The sequence below is a fragment of the Epinephelus moara genome, chromosome 7 (genome assembly GCF_006386435.1).
Source record: "Epinephelus moara isolate mb chromosome 7, YSFRI_EMoa_1.0, whole genome shotgun sequence".
Taxonomy (NCBI): Eukaryota; Metazoa; Chordata; class Actinopteri; order Perciformes; family Serranidae; genus Epinephelus; species Epinephelus moara.
Window position 1 is genome coordinate 12067538 of NC_065512.1, and position 18523 is coordinate 12086060.

At 40.8% G+C, this 18523-nt stretch overlaps 2 protein-coding genes across 4 annotated transcripts in view; both read right to left on the minus strand.

Moving 5' to 3' along the window:
- Positions 1–1739: 1739 nt before the first annotated feature.
- On the minus strand, positions 1740–6709 carry cdca7a (cell division cycle associated 7a). The gene is made up of 10 exons (XM_050049515.1): positions 6572–6709; positions 5441–5581; positions 5220–5342; positions 4917–5123; positions 4720–4797; positions 4097–4288; positions 3868–3996; positions 3633–3782; positions 3410–3546; positions 1740–3313 (listed from the first exon to the last, which is right to left on the minus strand). Exons 1-10 carry the CDS (start codon positions 6590–6592, stop codon positions 3280–3282), a joined length of 1212 nt encoding a protein of 403 aa, XP_049905472.1. The 5' UTR covers positions 6593–6709; the 3' UTR covers positions 1740–3279.
- Positions 6710–7949: 1240 nt separating this feature from the next.
- Positions 7950–18523, minus strand: part of map3k20a (mitogen-activated protein kinase kinase kinase 20a) — a 31581-nt gene continuing 21007 nt past the window's right edge. For 2 of the 3 annotated variants that reach the window (XM_050049288.1, XM_050049287.1), the window contains exons 12-20: positions 14187–14231; positions 14064–14094; positions 13822–13961; positions 13353–13415; positions 13175–13264; positions 9824–9940; positions 9591–9665; positions 9284–9434; positions 7950–8989 (exon numbers count right to left, since the gene is read on the minus strand). In XM_050049288.1, coding sequence (XP_049905245.1) covers positions 8268–8989; positions 9284–9434; positions 9591–9665; positions 9824–9940; positions 13175–13264; positions 13353–13415; positions 13822–13961; positions 14064–14094; positions 14187–14231 — 1434 coding nt within the window. In that variant the 3' untranslated portion in view covers positions 7950–8267. Of the gene's footprint in view, positions 8990–9283; positions 9435–9590; positions 9666–9823; positions 9941–13174; positions 13265–13352; positions 13416–13821; positions 13962–14063; positions 14095–14186; positions 14232–14282; positions 17946–18523 lie in introns of those variants that run through there. The other variant, XM_050049289.1, reaches the window with a different exon arrangement.

The following is an 18523-nucleotide window of genomic DNA, read 5'->3' on the forward strand; positions in this document are numbered from 1 at the left end:
GTAAGACAAAAGAATTCCCCAAAGAACAACACTTGCTTCTGAAACAAATTCACGCACTAGCAAGAAGATCTTTATGACACAAGGCAGTGGCGCTCATGGGAAATGCAGGTTTCACTCTAGGAAAATACTACTGCTTTTGCCACAGGCATCACAACATCAACACAAAATAAAAGTTCCTTGTAGTTGCTTTAATGCAATAATATTACATGATAGGCTCAAATTGGGCCTAAGTAGCTAGCTAACCTTTAACTGTGACGGCTGTACATATGACAAAAACGCTTCTAACTTAACTAAAGTACTTGCTGTAAAATGCATGACTCTTGGTGTGTGCTGGACTTTCAAGTGGGACAAACATGATGGGCAAAGTAAATTTTGAGTGAGTGTGTGTGTATGTGTGTGTGTGTGTGTGTGTGTGTGTGTTTGTGTCTGCATTCACTATAGTGCCATTTTACCATTGATCGATCTGCTCAAAACATTAATATTAAAGGTTTTTGTGGTTATGCAGCATCATAGATGACACATAGCATCGGCCAACATTAAGTCTGATTTGAATCTGACTTTAAAAAAATATCTGAATTGACGTTCCCCACATGAGAATGTGTTATAATAAAGTTATTATGAGGCTATCTGATGTTTTGTGTGTGAAAATCTCAAGTCACCACAGTATGCAGACTCGACCTGGAGGACCAGTGGAGTAAGGAACACCGCTTAAAACACTGGATGGTGAGTCATGGTGATGATGTGAAGTTCCCTTTCCCTTTGTCCACGACTCTATAGATTATCCTCCCTATGGCAGACGTGTTCTGTCTCTGTAGCCACACCGTGAGGATAGTCACCATGACCCCTAAACCACAAACAGACAGTACTTTTACTTATTAGTGTAAAAACAGAGTAAATCCTCTCAGAGCCGCTGTGAAACCAAAACCACAAGAACATTAAATACAAATTAAATTTTCCTGCCGCAATGACATATATGATTGTGTCTTCTAAATACTGTGCAGCACAGGTGGTAAAATCTGGGTGATAGTTTATTGACCATCCTTGATTTTAATGCTAAAAAAATCAGATTGACAGAAAAATAATAATGAACCATTTTGATGATTGTTTCGGGTCTTAATAAAAAAGCAATAAAAAAGAATAAAGTTGTACGGGAGGCTTATATAATCTTACCTTAATAAGCATTATAAGCAAATACAAAGGTAAACAAGCAAACATAAGAACTTCTCAACATAAATCAAGCAAAAACAAAATTAATAGCAAAAACATAAAATAAAAATGGCCTCTGGAAAATTGTATTGGGCCGTTTTTAATATTTTCTCAACTATACTATTAACTACTTGCAGTCACATTTTTAAATACTAGATGTTTTCTTACACTTTAAATTGCCAATTAATCATGTTATTTGTATTTTATTTACTGTAAATGCAGCTCAATGCTGTTGTTAACTGTGATTTGACCTGTTAAAATGCTCATACATGCAGTTCAGTGACAGCCCCAGACAAGAACAGTGTTAACTTTATACTCTGTTAACATGTTTTACGCCCTTAAAGAACGCAGACTTACCATTAATACTGACTAATAGTGGTGGAAACATTAATAAACTTCAGCCTTCAAGCTCCTTAAGAGCTTCAGTCCCCACCAGCGTTCAGGATTTCTCCCCCATGTTTCAATAACAGTAATTACAGCTGCCAGTGTTCTGGATAGAGTGATGGTCAAGTCAAAGAAAACTGATAACACGATTCTGCAGTGATTAACGCTTTAATGAAAATGTACAGTTAACCCGATGAGCACAAAGCAAAGCGTCACCATAACAGTTATCCCAATCAACAGTACGGCATCACTCTCCCTGTTAAGAGTGAAGTGTGTGATAAACACAAGCAGCAGTGAGATAACCTCCACCTGCCATTACACTGAAAAAGAAATCTCAACCGTTGATTATTTTGAAACAGTATCATATAATCAGAGTGTGTCCTGGTGCAGGTCGAATGAAGTACATTTCAAAGATGAGCGACACAAAGGTTAATTCCATGTCATTTCGCGTAGAGTATCGCACTTCTGAACAGAAAATGCAGGCCATAACTCTATTGCCACTTCAGTGGCACCTTCAACCATTCCTACTTAACAGTGTAAGGCAGAAAATGAGCCAAAGAGACTGGAGCAGAGCGAGAATGTGCTTTAACAGGATAAAATGATTTACAGGTATGAGATTCCCATTAGAGTGTGCTAATTGTTTCCACACCATTAGTGACAGTTATCTAATGAAGGATATTTAACCAGGCGCTGTAGTATATCACACAGTTCCCTCTCAGTTTGGAAGTGAGAGGCAGTGGACCCCAGAGTCTGTGCCCTTTCCACCTGCGCCACCTCAGCAGCATGCAGATCATCGGGCCATTTCTGCAGGACATCCCGACAAACGCAAACATTTTTTTTTTCTTACAACACTTTAAGCAGATTTTAAAAAAGGCAACACAACTTGTAAAAACACAAGCATAAATTTGCAACTAGAAAAAAAAAGGCACACAATTCAGTGAAGGCCAATTCATGTCCAAGTGGGCGGTGTAAGAACAATACATTTAAAACAATGTAAAATACAGTACATCATCTAAACAAGCCTATATAAAATGGGGTTTTTTACATGCTATGGAAATATGTACATTTATTGTCTTAAAACATTTAAGATCCCAGATTAATGTCAACAATTTACAGATATACTATGCAGGATATAGACGTACTGAGCAGTCTCAATCATCACTTATGACCCCCTGAAAGCATGTGGCGGTGTGTTTTTCTGCAGAGACTTTGCCTTCTCCTCTATTTCCTGTGTTCGGGACGTTTATAAAAAGGTAGGGACCAGGTGCCAGATCATAAGCAGCAGGCATCCCAGAGACAAAGCGCAGAAAAGACACCACTATAGTGAGGTGAAACGCCAGACGAAAGTGACACGGGTTTACAAACAGTAACCGACAATCCTGCATCGTATACCTTAACATTGTGACATTTTCCTAAAATATTTTTTGGTCCACCTTAGCTTATGATCAACCAGTCTAATAAAATGGCTCAGCTCTTTACAATGTGCAGGGAAATTCTGTTTGGGAGCAAAAGCAGAACAAGCTTTAGGCTGGAGAAGTCAGTCAACGCTCAAAAAGTGAAATTTCACAAGTGAACAACAATAAGCATTGTGTTAAAATGCTTCAAACGCCATGAACAAGGATTGTGCGAATGTAGAAACGGTCACAGAGAACATCAGTTAGGTCCAGGATCAGCTCCCTCCTCCACTATTCAGTCGCTGCTCTGTTCGAGCTCCTTTTTCAAGCTGTGGTGAAAATAAGAGAAGCTCAGTGTCATAAACAGACGTTTAAGTCTCAAAAGAAAAACAACAAAACACTTAATTTGGAAATGCTCCTGTCACCTTTTCAGGTAGGCGTGCACATTATCATATCCATGATATTTAGCCAGGTACACCAACACTCCCGTAGCACAGCGACCTTCTCGGGCACGACAGAAGCTGCAGTTGCAGATCCCTCTGCACGGCGGGCACTGCCACTCCTACAAGGAAAGATGATTAACAGGTTAGTCGGGGACACACAGATGGGATGAAATGTGAATACAATCCTGTACGTTTAGGTGCCCACCGGATTCAGCAGAGCGTCTCGGACCTCCTCTCCGTAGCGGTTACGGAGACAGGGGCCGCAGAACTGGCCCCTCACCCCGACACACTCTGGATTGCGGCAGTTGGTTTTGGTGTCGATTGTTTTCTGGCGGCACTGGTGGCAAGTGGATCCCTGAAAATAAAAGAACAATGGTTATGCTCAGGCGAAGAGGAATAAGGAAATGCTCAAATGTTCTCATAGTGAATGTGGCACCTACAGTGGAGCTGTTGTAGACTTTCTCCCGCACGTTGGTGCAGATGCGGTCCAGCTCTATCTCTGTGATCTCCTCCACAGGCCGCACTATGTGAGCGATGGCCTTCATGCCACTGAAGGTACGGCGACGGGGCTGCGCAGGAAGTAAATGCAGTTAATGCCTGAACTGTACATCAAGAGAATATAATGCAAAGTAAAATAGGAACACGCAGACTGCTTGTGATATCACTTACTGGCTCATCGTCCTCCTCATAGTAGCGGCTTTTGCGAACCAGGCTGAACTTGTCCTCGGGCTCCTCCTCTGGAGGTGGGCTGGGGGGTCCGTCCACCAGTGTGCGGGAGCGCGTGTGGGGGCGAGACAAACGCTCCGGGTTTCTTCTAAGAGATCCTGGAGTTCCCATGGAGCGCCGAGGTGGCTGTCGAGGCTGAAGAAATGCAAACAGTTTTAATACAGAGCACTGATAATAGAGCTGCAACGATAAGTCAAGTTAATCGCCAACTATCTTCATAATTGATTAATCGTTTTATTGAGTTTTCGAGCCAAAATGACAAACATTTGCTGGTTCAAGCTTCTTAAATGTAACAATGTGCTGCTTTTCTTTGTTGTTTCTTTGTTTCTGTGTATTAAAAGTATGATAGTCTTTGAGTTTTGGACTGTTGTTGAACAAAAGAAGCAATTTGAAGATGTCATTTTGAGATCTGGGAAACTGCAATGAACATTTTTCACACATTTTGACGTTTAAAACAAAACAATCCATCGTGAAAATGATTGGCAGATTAGTTGATAATGAAAATAGATGTTAGTAGCAGCCCTACTGGTGCAGCGACACGTGCTACGACAGATTCAGATAATTACCGTAGTGGATGTGGACATCGCCATCCGTCTCGGGAAGAGTCCAGGCACTTTGTTCAGCTCTGCCATGAGCTTTGCAAGCTGAAAGAATAAGTCATGAATGAATGAGATGATAGGACACAATAAAAATGGAGGCTGTTCTGGTCAAAGTTCAGCTCTTAGCACCAAATGTTGTGAGTAATTATGTGAGATAAAAGTACCATTTCTTTGTTCTCCTTAATGTTCAAGGCTCTCTTGCTCATGAAGTTCTCCTCCTCCTCTTCGTCAGAGTCAGAGCCCTTCACTTTAGTTTGAGGGAGTGGTTCGGATGCAGGCCTCTTCTTGCCCGTCTTCTTGGTGGGGAACGTCATGGCAACTTTCAGGACGGCAGACTTGCGGCCACGTTTTGGAGAGTCAGAGTTCACTTTCTGAAACAGAAATACAGTTAATGATTAGAGATAACTTCTCTAGCACCTGATATAATTCTGAAATATGTTGCAACTGTATTTCTCCTAAAAACTCACCATTGCTTTCATCTGACGGTTAATGACGCTCTCCTCAAACCCACTGCATGTATCATCCTCCGATGACGCCAGAAACACCTTCCGCTTCTCCAGCGTCCTCCTCGTCTGTCTTAAGCCGCTCCTCTGAAACACAGACACAATCAGACGGAGTTGCAAAGACGCCCACACATTCAACACCATTTGATAGGAATAGGAGGACTTTTAGAGATTTCAGTCATTACCGTATTCGCAAAGCCTCCATCAGAGCCAAAGCTATCACAGCTGTCGTCAGAGGATGAAGAGGACGACTCCATCGGGACCAGAGGGACGCTGCGGAAGCTCCTCAGACTCATCCTGGTGGACGGAAGCTGGGCTGCCAGTGTCTGTGAATGAGAACAGGTACGTTTAGAAGACACAAGTCTTTTTATAACCAGCTGTAAAGTGCACAGGAGAGTGTCTGTGTCTGTAAAGTTTATCACACTTCATTGTTGGCTCATCACCTGAGTATACCAGCCTTAGAGAATGATATCATTGACCTTTGAACTGTGCAAACACCCGAGGCTGTGTTACAAATACAGGCACCAACTTCTGAATCAATATTTAAAAAGTTAATAGTCTGATTTCTTTATGTGACCATGCTTCGAATGGGTTACGATGGGGGTACAAATAAGGATTACTTTCGTTATGAATTAGTTTCTCAATAATCATTTGGTGTGTAAAGAGCCAGAAAACCTAAATAAACATGTTTCCATTGGTTGTTTTGTTCAAAACCCAACAAGAGTATAGTTTAACATGGCTATTATAATATTTTAAACCAGCAAAAAATGATGTTGAAAAAGCTAAATTCATTTTTACATAAACAATAACTTAAATAATCAGTTAAAGTGTTATTATTGATTATTTTTATCAATGGACTTGCATTAGAAATTAACTGACTAAGACAAAAGCTTCAGATCTTTATGTGACACATCCCTGTTGGCACACTTAACCAAAAACAATGTAACTTAAGAAACTTTAAAATGGTTCATGCATATTTCAGTTTAACAAACATGGATTTCAGTCATTGCAACTTAAAACTAACATTACAGTTTTTAACTTTTGCACATTCCTTAAAGTGACTAAAGGAGGGTGGTGTAACATTATTTAACTAAATAGCTTATCTCACCAAATTTTATAACTTAAAACCCTTAATTTGACCATGTTTGGAGACAGTAAAGTTAAACTTTAAACATTAAATAACTAGTGTTAACCCTTGGAGGAAATGTGGGGTTTAAATGGTGACCTAATTGTAATAACGTGGTCCTGACAGGATCATATGATAACACTGAACAGTATTTGTGACGGTGGTGCAAGTTAAGAAAATGTTTTCTTACCTTGGAGCGGGTGGAGGGCATTTTTCTTGTGATAATAGTTGCACACACACAGAGTAACACAAACTCTCAGCGCTGCAGCTCTGCAGTGAACAATGCGAGTCCCGCCGCTGCAGCCTGTTCACACTCTGTTCATTTCCCGCGCCACCGGAAGGTCCTGGAAGATGTGTAGAATGTAGTCACGCAGTTTAACAAACTTATAAACTTTTTGAAAACAAAAAGGGCCAAATTCATAACCAAAATTCGTTAGTATGATTTTGAAATGTGTTCAGTCGTCTTGTAAGTAATCAAATTCTACAAACTTATAATTTTTGACGCGTGTTGGGAATGAGAGCTTCCATGTTCTTTGCTTTGGCGCGAATTTTTTATTTGAGAATTTGCATGCAAGGCGGGTAAAATGTTGAGCAACTCTGCAGCTATGAAATAGGTCACGTTTTAAAGAGCTATTTAGTTTCCAGACTTAAATTCAGCAGTCAACTTTCACATTACAGCAGACCGCATTAATGAAATATATCAAACTTTGTCCAGACTTAATAAAATATGAATGTTTCAGTCAAACTTTATGTGGGTTACAGGTCATAAAGAAATACAAGGAGGGAGATTTATTGGCAAAGGAAACAGGTAGATGTGAGGATTTATTATAATAAAGCTGAATAAAAGGGGCTGATGATAAAAGGTGGCACAAACGGCTGGCAACAAAAATGAGAAAGACAAAAACAGGATGAGACAAACAGGAAGTGGGTATGAAGCATAAAGAAGAAGGCAGGGGTGGGGCACACCACCAGAGCTATGGAACTTTGCACTTCTGGGTTTTTAAAATGTACATGTCCTTACACTATATCCTATATCTCCTAATATATTGTGCTGTGTTAATATGCTGTTTTTCTAGGCTACATTATACTATAGTATGTCTATTATATTAATTAAAACACTAAGTGTCCTTAATCACATCATCACTCTGGTGTATGCTGTTTATATATGCCTTACCTTGCTGATTTTGCTGCTACTAATCACATCCCACCACCGTCACATTTAATTACTTTAATTACTCTTGTATAGTTTCATTTTTTACTTCTATTCTCATAGTTTTATTATTTATTTCTTACTCTCTGTATTTATCCGCACTTGTTCCTGTTCTCGTGCTGCTGCAAATACTGAATTTCCCCACTGTGGATCAGTAAAGGCCTATTATTTAATATGACCACTGTCAAACAATAGGAACAGAATTATGTTCTCTGTGTCAAACTGTTGTGTTTGGCTATCTATCTATCTATCTATCTATCTATCTATCTAAAAATACTCCATAGATAGAGACAGACTTAAAAGGCAACTCAGAGTGTATGGATTTGAAGAAATAAATATATCATGGATAAGGGTGTTTATAACTGTTTATTAGTTCACTTGAGAAAAATCATGCTGATAAATAAATTGTAATCTGCTATTTAAAAGAAGGAAGAAAGTGATGAACAGGGGCTGAATTGTCCATTTTTATAATAATTATAAATCATTTATATTAACCTGACAGGAGCCAGTTTTTAAAAAATAAAACCTTATGTTCATACATATATACATCGAAGGCATCAGTGTGATTCTCTTACAACAATCAATTCATCTTTCAGCATGTAAGCAGACATAATTCAAATGTAAAACCTATTCAGCGCGACATGTTAAGAAGCCGTCAGTTCATGTGTGGCCCATATTAGCTTCTTCCAACGCCGCCTCGCCCTCCCCTGCCCCCTCTCCTCGGCCGACCTCTGACTTGTTTATTGTCCTGACGTGGTAATCTTTTCTGTCGCTCCACTTTGATCCACCCTCCGTCGCTGGTTTTGCCCCCCTCTTTTTCCTCGCTGGGGTTTTCTGTCACAGACAATATACCTGGTATCATGGAGGGGCGGTTCTGTGGTGTGACACTGTAACTGTTGGACCGTGGCCTCCCTGGCTGTCGTGAGGTTTTGCTAGTTTTATTATTAATATAGTTACCTCTAGTATTGGTCCATGCGTGCCCCCTACCCTGCCCCGCTCCCACAGTTAATGTGTTGCCAAAGTAGCGGTTTCTGCGTTGGTCATGCACTGCTCCGGCGCTGAGTGGGCGATCTCGTTCCCTCTCTGAGGCGCTCTCTGACGTAGTGCTGGAAGGGCTGCTACCCTTTGACCCAAGATGGAGCGGGGAGAGTTTGGCCGACAGGCTGGCGATTGGCGAGGAGCTGCGTGAGTCAATCCAAGGAGATCCATGGACACGGTTTGGAGAGCGACGCACAGCTGCAGCATAAGAAGACTCCTGGCTCTCGTGTGCAGACAGGAACTGAGGCAGAGTGCGGGCGTCAGAGCTAGTGAAGGAAGTCAGAGGTGCAGTCGTCTGCAGGGATTTCTGGGTCATCACCTGCCTCTGCCTTACGTTGTACATCCATGTGGGATCAATGTCTAAAAAAGAAGGACATGCATCAAATAAAACAGGAGAACATCTGTGTTTAATACTGTTAAATACATATTGTGATATATTAAATTGAGGAAATTCAACAGCAACAATCAATCAATCAATCAATCATTTTTATTTATAAAGCCCAATATCACAAATCACAATTTGCCTCACAGGGCTTTACAGCATACGACATCCCTCTGTCCTTATGACCCTCGCAGCGGATAAGGAAAAACAATCTTTATTTGTCCAACAATGAAAACTGCTGCTTTGACACTCACTATGAATAAAACAATTACCAGAGTAAGCCTTGTCCATGGGGTGCCAGTCAATGTAAGATGGTGTTGTTTCGATGACCAGCTCCACGTTCTTTATCTCATCTTGTCCACCACTGTGACTCCACGTCACTAGACAGCTGTATCTGGTAGACTTTGGTGACTTGACATCATTCTGAAGTGTGAAGTCAAAAGAAAAGGAAAATTATAAGTGTCAAAAATATGTATACTTGTTGCGCAGGTTTTTTGTGATTGATGAATGTTTTAATTTCAAATTTCAAATGGTTGATTTATTTGCTTTGTTTTGTGAGGTGCCTCTGAAATGACTCACCTCATAATTGACTGTGTAGTCCACCTTCTGGTTCGGCTGTATCCCAACGATCCACTTGTCCATCACAAATGGTGGCTGCATTGCAATGACATTAATTTATTAGGCAATAAATCTGACTACAGCAACCACAACACTACAATCCTACAGGTAAAATGCAGCCAGTTAAGTCAGCAACAAAGACAATATTTAGCACTGATTAAAACATGAGTGCTTGTGTGTGTTTCTGACGACACCTTAGTCATCCGCAGGGTTTCCACATCCTTTCTGTTGGCGTTAAAGATGACATCTTTGATGTAAGTTACTGCGACGTCATCTCCGTCAAGTTCCATGTACATTTTCCATTTGCAGTCCTTGAAAGACAGAAAAATGGTGAGATAGTGTTCGTCTGGTCTGGTGCACTCAGAAACACTTGATTGTAGGGAAAAGTTTGTAATTGCAGTATTCTGTGTGGAGAACTTGGTTACTCGTGTATATAAACCAACAGCACAACCTAGAGGTGGTTTGATGGTAGTGGTGAGTTACTGGCCACAAAGCCTCACATTGTGGGGGAGGACAGAAATTATAACACAAAAATATTATAAATAAATTGCAAGGGGACTAAAAATGAGAAATTATATCGAATGCACCTTATTTAGGGAACTAATCTGAGTGGAAGCCAGAGCTACACTGATGTCTCTACGCTGCAGAGGGAATTGTCACATTGATAAAATTACTATAACAGAGAGATATAAACAAATAACAACAGTAAAAGCAAAGACTTTTATGCAGACATTGTATATTCTCATCAAACATTTGATGTTATTATTCTCAGTAGGATCCAGGATTAGTTTCTTCAGTCGATTTTAGGTGATAAGGGTGAAGGTTTTTCCTCATGAGTTGCTGCATGCGGCACACATCAAATCCTCACTAGGAGGCACAAATCTCAATTCCCCAGCCCTCTTCTCCTGCATACTGAATGCTGACGAAGCAGTAATGATTCTGCCAATCCCCAAAAGCCGGCCACGAAGCCACAGGTCACCGCTTAACCACACTGGGTTCATGGCACAGGCCAATCCATTGTGTAGTGATCACAGAGAAAGACATCAGAGGAGTGGCACTAACACACTCGTCTGAGGAGCCTTCGCCCTCTCCTGCATCGTCCCCAGGGGCTGGAAACGGCTCAAAGGGGAAGCTTCAGCAAGCCTCTGGCTCAGAAACACACCAGTGGCCCCGCGCTGGCCTGGTGTCGGCACTGGACGGTCGCACCGGGGCTCCCAGGTCCATGCTAGTCTAATCACTCCAGCAGAAACAATGTCTGGTAATGATGCCTAGGACCCGAGTGCGTCTAATGACAACTCATACATAATTCAGCACCTTTCACTTGGCTGCACGGTGATATCCTCATTAGTAGGGGACCCTCAGTGGCTGTCAGATGGTGGCCGCACAATCGCAGGCCCTCATTTTGTCTTTGAGAAGTGCAGCTGCTTCCATGACATCGCCAGCAAAGAGGGGCGAAGAAAAAAAATGCAGTGCGGGTTTGTTTTATTTAGTGCAAAAAACCTTCCAGTTTGTAAAAACAAGGCTGACACGGAACCTGACACCAGGCAGGGGAAAATAATTAGCTCTCATTTTCTCAGCCTCCTGTTTCCTTCTCCCTGCTGTGTTTTCTACCCACTAAACCACCACATGTCAGAAGAAATGGGAGGCAATTAGCAGGCTCGTTTCAGCCCTGCCGAACACACTGAAAGAGGACTATTTATGATGGGACAATGAACAGCTGAAAGATTAAATAACGTTTGCCTTTTAAAAAGAAAATGACTTCTGGCTAAATGGGCTATTTTTGATTAAATTCAAACAGCAAGTGAAGAGCCACCCTTTCTCCACAGTTTGAGACCCTAACAAAGGGCTGCGAGCAAGTCGAGGTGGATGTGGTACATGGCTGAGAATGAAATGTTTATTTGTCTGGTTTTATGCATGTCTAGTGATGCCTTCAATGGTCAGTGTAATGTAACAGCCGTCATCATGAATTCTCAGAACAAACAGCTTCAGTACAAGGAGGCTGATTCAATCAGACAAAAACATGATTCTGTACATCTATATACAAAGGAACAATTATTACCAGACTTATTCAAGATGTCAACAATTAAATGTCCAGTGTGTAGGAATAAGGGACATATACTGGCAGAATTAGTACACACATTCATAACTATGTTTTCACTAGTTTATAATCACTTGAAAATAAATTGTGTTTTCATTACCTTACAATGAGATGTTTATATCTACATATGGAGTGGGTCCTCTACCAAGGGGTTTGCCATGTTATTTCTACAGTAGCCCAGAATGGACAAACCAAATGCTGGCTCCAGATAGGGCCATGCGTGTTTTTGCATCAGCCACCGTAGTGCTCCTACATGCTTGGCACACAGTTTAAGTTCTGCAGCCTCACCTCTACATTTAGAGTCCCACAGGCTCGACTGAACAGGTTGAGGAACTCTTTGGCAACCGTTTACATCTGAGTGTGGCTTCTAAGTAGCGTCAGTGTACCTGCGACAAAAACTGAATGTAATAGGACTGATTAATTTGTTGCAATGCATCTACTTTTAGTAATGTCTGATGTGATATGTAGCGTTTGTAGTATGATTTGTTTTTTTGTATTTTTAGATTTATGTGTATTTATGTGAAACAGTTGACATCCTGGGACGCAAAACAAATTTAAGATGTTTTTCTGATAAAAAAAGTGAAATTTTAATCCTTAATCCTCTTTATCCTACACACTAGACCCTGGGTCTTCAGCAGGAGGTCCACGACCTCTAGGGGGTCCTCAGAGTTTTTACAGGGGGGTCGCCAAATTATTGTTTGATAGTTTAATTTAAGCCTTAATTTAAGTTTTGATTTAGTATAAAAAAATGTAAATAGGTATGAAAATATGGATATGGACATGAATCCAACACGTTAGCAAAGATAAATCAGCCTATTTATTTAAAAAACAAAAACAAAAAAACCCATTTAATTTACAGTACACGGCAGGCTAACTGTTACCCATGAATCCTTGTGTAATCATGTGCGCTAGCTAATGCTAAATCACAGTGCGGCATGGTGAGGTGAACTCGTTAGTGTTACGTACCACTGCAACATATTGGCCAATAAGCTGTATTATTATGCCAAGTGTACGGACATTCTTGTGAGCCATTATGGATCTTTTTGTAACTTTTCGAGCAGGACAATCTGACAGACACTGGCAAAAGTGCAGAGGAGGAGGCTAACGCACCTAGCCATGCTACAACTGCTGCTGACTTAGCAGCTACAGGAAAGCACAAAGACAGAAAACTAAAAAATGTTCGGAGAAGTGTCTCAAGTGCAACTCAGTTTTGGGTAGGGGGTCCCTGCTCCATCTCTCTTTCAGCTAAGGAGTCCTTGGCCTGAAAACGTTGAAGACCCTTACACTGGATCTTCAGTTATCGAAGTACATTAATCAATTTGTCATTGTCCATTTTTTTTGGGTTGCATCCCACAGAACAAATGGTGAACAACATCTAAAGCACACAGATACATAATGTTGATACAGTCGGTGTGTGAGTGTGTACTTTACTTAACTACAAACTTACAGATTTCCCAGTTCCTGCTTTCCAGTGGTACCCAAACACCAACTCCAGATTTACAGTTTTACTCTTCTCCACCTCCTTTTCCAGCTCATCCTGAGAAGAAAAGGGAGTATTAGCACCAAATATGCACAGAAATAAAAAAAACAACTCTTCCCTGATGATAAAAAAGAAACTTATATACCTTCAGCAGCGGTGGGAAGTGGACTAACCCCAGATAATCATTCGTTAGCTTTTCAATTTCACCCTGCAAGACAGAAAATGTGAGATTCACTGTAAGTCCAAGTATCAACTAGAAAAGCACTCGGAGAGCGCAGACCTCCACCAAGCAGCTCGGATTTCCCGCCATTTTATTAGACCTCCACCAAGCAGCTCGGATTTCCCGCCATTTTATTATTTTATTCACCTCGCTTCAACCGATCACCACCAAAATTTTATCATCTGTTCTTTGTCCCATTATCAACCTTTCCTGAAAATTTCATCAAAATCCTTTCAAAACTTTTTGAGTTATTTTGCAGACAAGCAAAGAGACAAACAGACCAACGCCGGCGAAAACATAACCTCCTTGGCAGAGGTGATAAGCATAGATTTCATCCTGTAAATTATGTATGGATTAAAATAAATAAGACAGTTGTGGTTAATGGATGCCTTGCCTTGAGGTGCATGACGTGACCTTTGGACTTGACCCCCATGTCCCGCATGTCGTTTTCTGTGAGCAGTAGCAACCTCTTTCCTGTGATGTGATTTTCTTTAAACAGGTCAGCATACAGCTGCATCCCACATGTGCCCTCCCCTGAGACAGAGAAGGATACGCCCAATTTTTAAACAGCAGATCACAAATAAAGAGGCTGAAGATGCAAGAGTCGAGGAGTAAAGATACAGTAATTTAACCAACCTGCGCCAAATATTTGCTGCATCCAGAAATACTAAAGGAATAAAATGGTGATGAATTAGTTTTAATTGAATGTGAAAATCTAAATTAATATATTCATTATGAGGTAAATACAGTGATACTGACCACGTGCTCCTCTGTCCATGTATAGATGTCAAGAGTTGGCAGCAACTGCACAAAGACAAAAGACAAATAGAAGTAACAGCAACAGAATATAGATGGATACAGACAGTATGAAACATGTGTGTGTTCAGATTTTATAGTAAAAATTACAGGACTTAAGTAAATGTTATTAAAATGGAAAATAGCCATGTTTTCCATGTCTGCAAAGCCATTACTTTTCCGGTTATTGTGCTGTGCGATTAAGACGACTTGCCTCTAATGGTCTATATCAAACCGAAATGTCCATCTGACTGATCTAACGTGATCTGTTTGAATGATAAATCATTTATTGCTCATTAAATGTAATCAGGCAGAAACTTGCCAGCCAAAATAAAGATTTCATCATTGTGATCATGAGACTGGTGTGTAATGACAGAAATAATGCAATGGAAAATTGGAGGAAAGATGACTAAATGAATGAGTAATCCCCCATTCACTGTCTTCTTCCCACGACATCTGATAACAGCTCAGATTATGAGCTGAATGCCGCTCTCAATAGACAGTCGCTGCCATACATTTCAGTGCAGCCCCGCCGCCTCATAAAGCCACTCAGCCCTGCAGCGTTTTCCGCCTCCTCCAGTGCTGCGGTTCGGAAGTAAACAGATTCAGAAACACTCTGCCGCTGCCAAAAGTCTCACTGGAGTGACTTAACATCACTTTTCAGGCAGCATATTGTATTTCACAAAATGCCATGCCTTTTTTCTCAAAGCACTATCTCCAAATCAAAATGGGGAGTTTTTGTGTTTATGTGTGTGGAATCTGCAGGGGAAAAAAACACTCTGAGTTGGGTTTAGTTCACACAATTCTGCCCCCATGTGGACTAAGTGGATGATGGGTAACCAGACCATGAATACAGGGAGTTACAAAGTGGCATGAAGTTAAAATCACAAGAAAACAGTTCGACACAAACATCTGGTGAAGCATTATATTTCACAATCTTATTAAAATGGTATCAGTCACACTTGTTCTGTGTTCTATCATAAAAGGTTTAGTAATAATAACAGTCATATAACATAATCCTCATGAGACAGAAAAGCAGAGAGTTGACAGAAACACATTTATTGACAAAACAGCGAAGGAAAATAAGTCACATCAAGAAGCTGCAGGTTGTTTGATTCTGGTGAAAGCTCCAGGAGATGAGTGCGTAGGCTGAATGTTTCTGAAGTGTCTGGCATTCACACAGGGAAATGTAAATATTGGTGAGAGCCTGTGCTAATTGTTATATCTAGTCTAGTGTGTGTGGGGCTTGATGGCGCAGGAGTGCAGGCGATGTTTGAATAGGAATATTAGCTCATGGCAGGACGCTAACAAGCAACAACACAGGAATACAGAGGATTACATCCTCATGAGACTGACTGATGATAACAAGCGAAGGGGACAATTTAATGGGCTATGCTCAAGGAAGCATGTCCTTCCCCCAGATGAAGCCTAACAGCTAACTGAACACTAATGCTAATATGATTTTCTCTACTGTAAAGTGCAGGGCTTCAGGCTAACATTCAGTTAGACAATATGGTGTGTCACTGGATGTAAAATGTGTCTACAGAAGGAAAATATTCTATTAAAAAATCTATATTAGGCAAAAATCTGTGACTTCTGAATGAGGTCTTTAAGAACAGAACTATTGTTATTATTAGGCTTGGGCGGTATCTAGTTTTTCATACCTTCATACCCCTGACATTTCACCGGGGTATACAGTGTATGATGATATTCATATTAAAATTTATTTAAAAATAAAAAAGTACAGCCATAGCTACTGGTGACAGAAGTCATTGCAGCATGTATGTCATTGTGTAGTTCAGCAGTTCCCAACTGGTGGGTCACGGTCCAAAAATGGGTCTGGCTCCATTCTGAATGGAGCGCAAGTCAAATATGTGAAAGACATACTATAGTTTTAAGTACAGTGAATTTCCAGCACAGAGCGTTTGGTATTTTATGCCATTTCCTGCTGTAGAGTGAGTAACTAATGGACTGCTACTTGACAGAGACAGCAAACTAGCTTGACAGCATGGCCAAATGCAAGTATGACGCTGAATAATGACTAAGGAGAAATCTGGACCCTGGCTGGATGAGTTGGGAACCACTAGTCTAGCCTACAGTGCTGTGTTTCTAATATGCTTTTAGTCTACCTATACAGATTTTAAGTACTTTAAATTTTCAATACTTTAAAATTTTTTAAATACTTAATATAATGAATAGATAGGAAATAAGTGCCCTTCTTGCTGAAGGACCTGATGAAACTTTTAGCCACAGTGGATACCGACACAGCATTGGGCTGAATGGAGATGACTCATGGGATAAAATCAAGCCAATAAATTGCTTTTGAAGTTGGAAGACATCTTTTCAAGATAAAGTTATATGACTGAATACTAATTTCTTATTTCTTGGGCTTTTTGCCTTTAATCGATAGGACAGTATTGGCATGGAAGGGGGAGAAAGAGGGGGAATGTCATGAGCCTGAGGCCACTGCAGCAAGGACACAGCCTTTGTATATGGGACACCTTCTCTACCAGGTGAGCTAATGGACACCCTGGCATTTTTCTTTTCACTCTTCCTTTAACGTTATCCCCACCGCTCGCAGTCACCGTCTTTCTCCCCCCAGCTGCCTGTTCCACTAGTAGACACTGACCTCTGGTGGCGTGTGCTGTGCACTGTAATACATCACCTCAATACAGTATCTCTATATCAGTTTAATAGAAAGGGGAGCATTTGTGTTTTTGACCGTGTTGAAATCTTAGCCTCGAGATTTTTAAATTCCGTGGTATACCGTAATACCTTTATACCGCCCAAGCCTATTTCTTATATAAATTATTTCTTAATTAAAAAAACATAGGCCTAAGAAAAGAAGCCTGTCTTGAAAAGTAAAATGTAAAATGAGAGAATGAAGCTGACAGTCACACAGCAAAGTCCCTCTCCTGCTGTTTTGAACCTGGGTCAGTCAGAGGAAAAAACATGTACTTTCTCTTCCTTGTAAGAGACTGCGTCTCAACAACTGCACTCCACCACATCCAGAACAAATTGGCCAATCTTAATGTCAGCAAAATGTCACTTCATCATAAAAGCCTGGCCTTCTCTAAGCAACTGGCTCACGTGGCTCTTTCTTCACAGCATGGCACTATACATCTAGTACATTAGGCATACGGTAAATGACATCCATAATATCCATAGGTGGAGGGCTACAAATACATTCTGTAATATCTTTCTGTGCAATTTGAGCTATTTCTGAATATAAATTGAACAAATATTAAGCCAAGATATGATTTACGGTGTTTGTCATGATTATTGATGAAAATAATCACGACTTAACAAGCAATTCATTACAAACAGAGCTTCTACAACACCAATAATGTGTTAAGTGGGATTACAGTTTGTGACAGATGCAGCTGCGGCAACACAGAGCGTCGGAGAGCTTCATTCACTGTCGTCAGACCAAGTGAAGCGTCCCATCCCCAGAGTCATGTTGATTTTGTGTCCTTCTCTGACACTGCTCGACACGGAGGAGTTCTGCCTGGCCTGCATGTTGACCTGCATGCCTGAGTGCAGGACAGGCCGGCCAAAGTCCAAGGAAAACACGTCTTCAAAGCCTTTCATCATTGACTGCAGATTCACCTCCTCATTACCGGAGGTTGTGATCTGACACGACATCTGTGAACTGTTTGACTCCTCCGTCTTAGACTGATAGAACGACTTAGCGCTTATCTTTTTTGCCACAGGTAAGAAGAGCTGAGAGGCAGAGACAGGTGGAGAGAGGAGGGACACGGGTAAGAGAAGAAGAGAGGATAGAACAGAAAAGGAAGTGAGTAATCAGTTGCAAACCACAATATAAGTGTAAATATGAGAAGCAGACAACCCCCACCCAAGAAGAAAACGAGACAGTAAAGGGAAGTTAACAGAGCAGAACAGAATACAGGGAGGACAGGAAAAGAAATGAAACACCAGAAATTATTTCAGTGAACTTAATTCAAAAGTGTTCAAGTTATCTATACTGTACTGTGGCTTTGGGTCACAGAAGGTGTTGAGAAAACACCACTTTTGTTTACAGAAACACAAGGTGCAAACCAGGAAAACCAGAATTTAATCCGCCGTGTCTTTTGCATGCAAATAATCACAATGCAGGGGAATAAAAACAAACAGCAAAGCCGTGAACTGCAGTTCTGCAATGCTCAAAATTCAATATGAATGCTAGTGAGAACTGCAGCTTTACTCTGTGCATCATGATGCAAATGTCCTTGTTGGGCACCCATGCACTACACTGCACATAAATGAAGTACTGCCAATAATATACACTGCCCATAATGTTC

What these genes read in the sequence shown, in the direction of transcription:
- cdca7a (XM_050049515.1), bottom strand. Translation starts at nt 6,592, where the DNA reads ATGCCCTCCACCCGCTCCAAG. An exon ending in ATGGAGGCTTTGCGAATACG is followed by an intron (nt 5,343 to 5,440) that starts GTAATGACTGAA and finishes TCTGTGTTTCAG; the next exon opens with AGGAGCGGCTTAAGACAGAC. An exon ending in CGATGTCCACATCCACTACG is followed by an intron (nt 4,289 to 4,719) that starts GTAATTATCTGA and finishes GCATTTCTTCAG; the next exon opens with CCTCGACAGCCACCTCGGCG.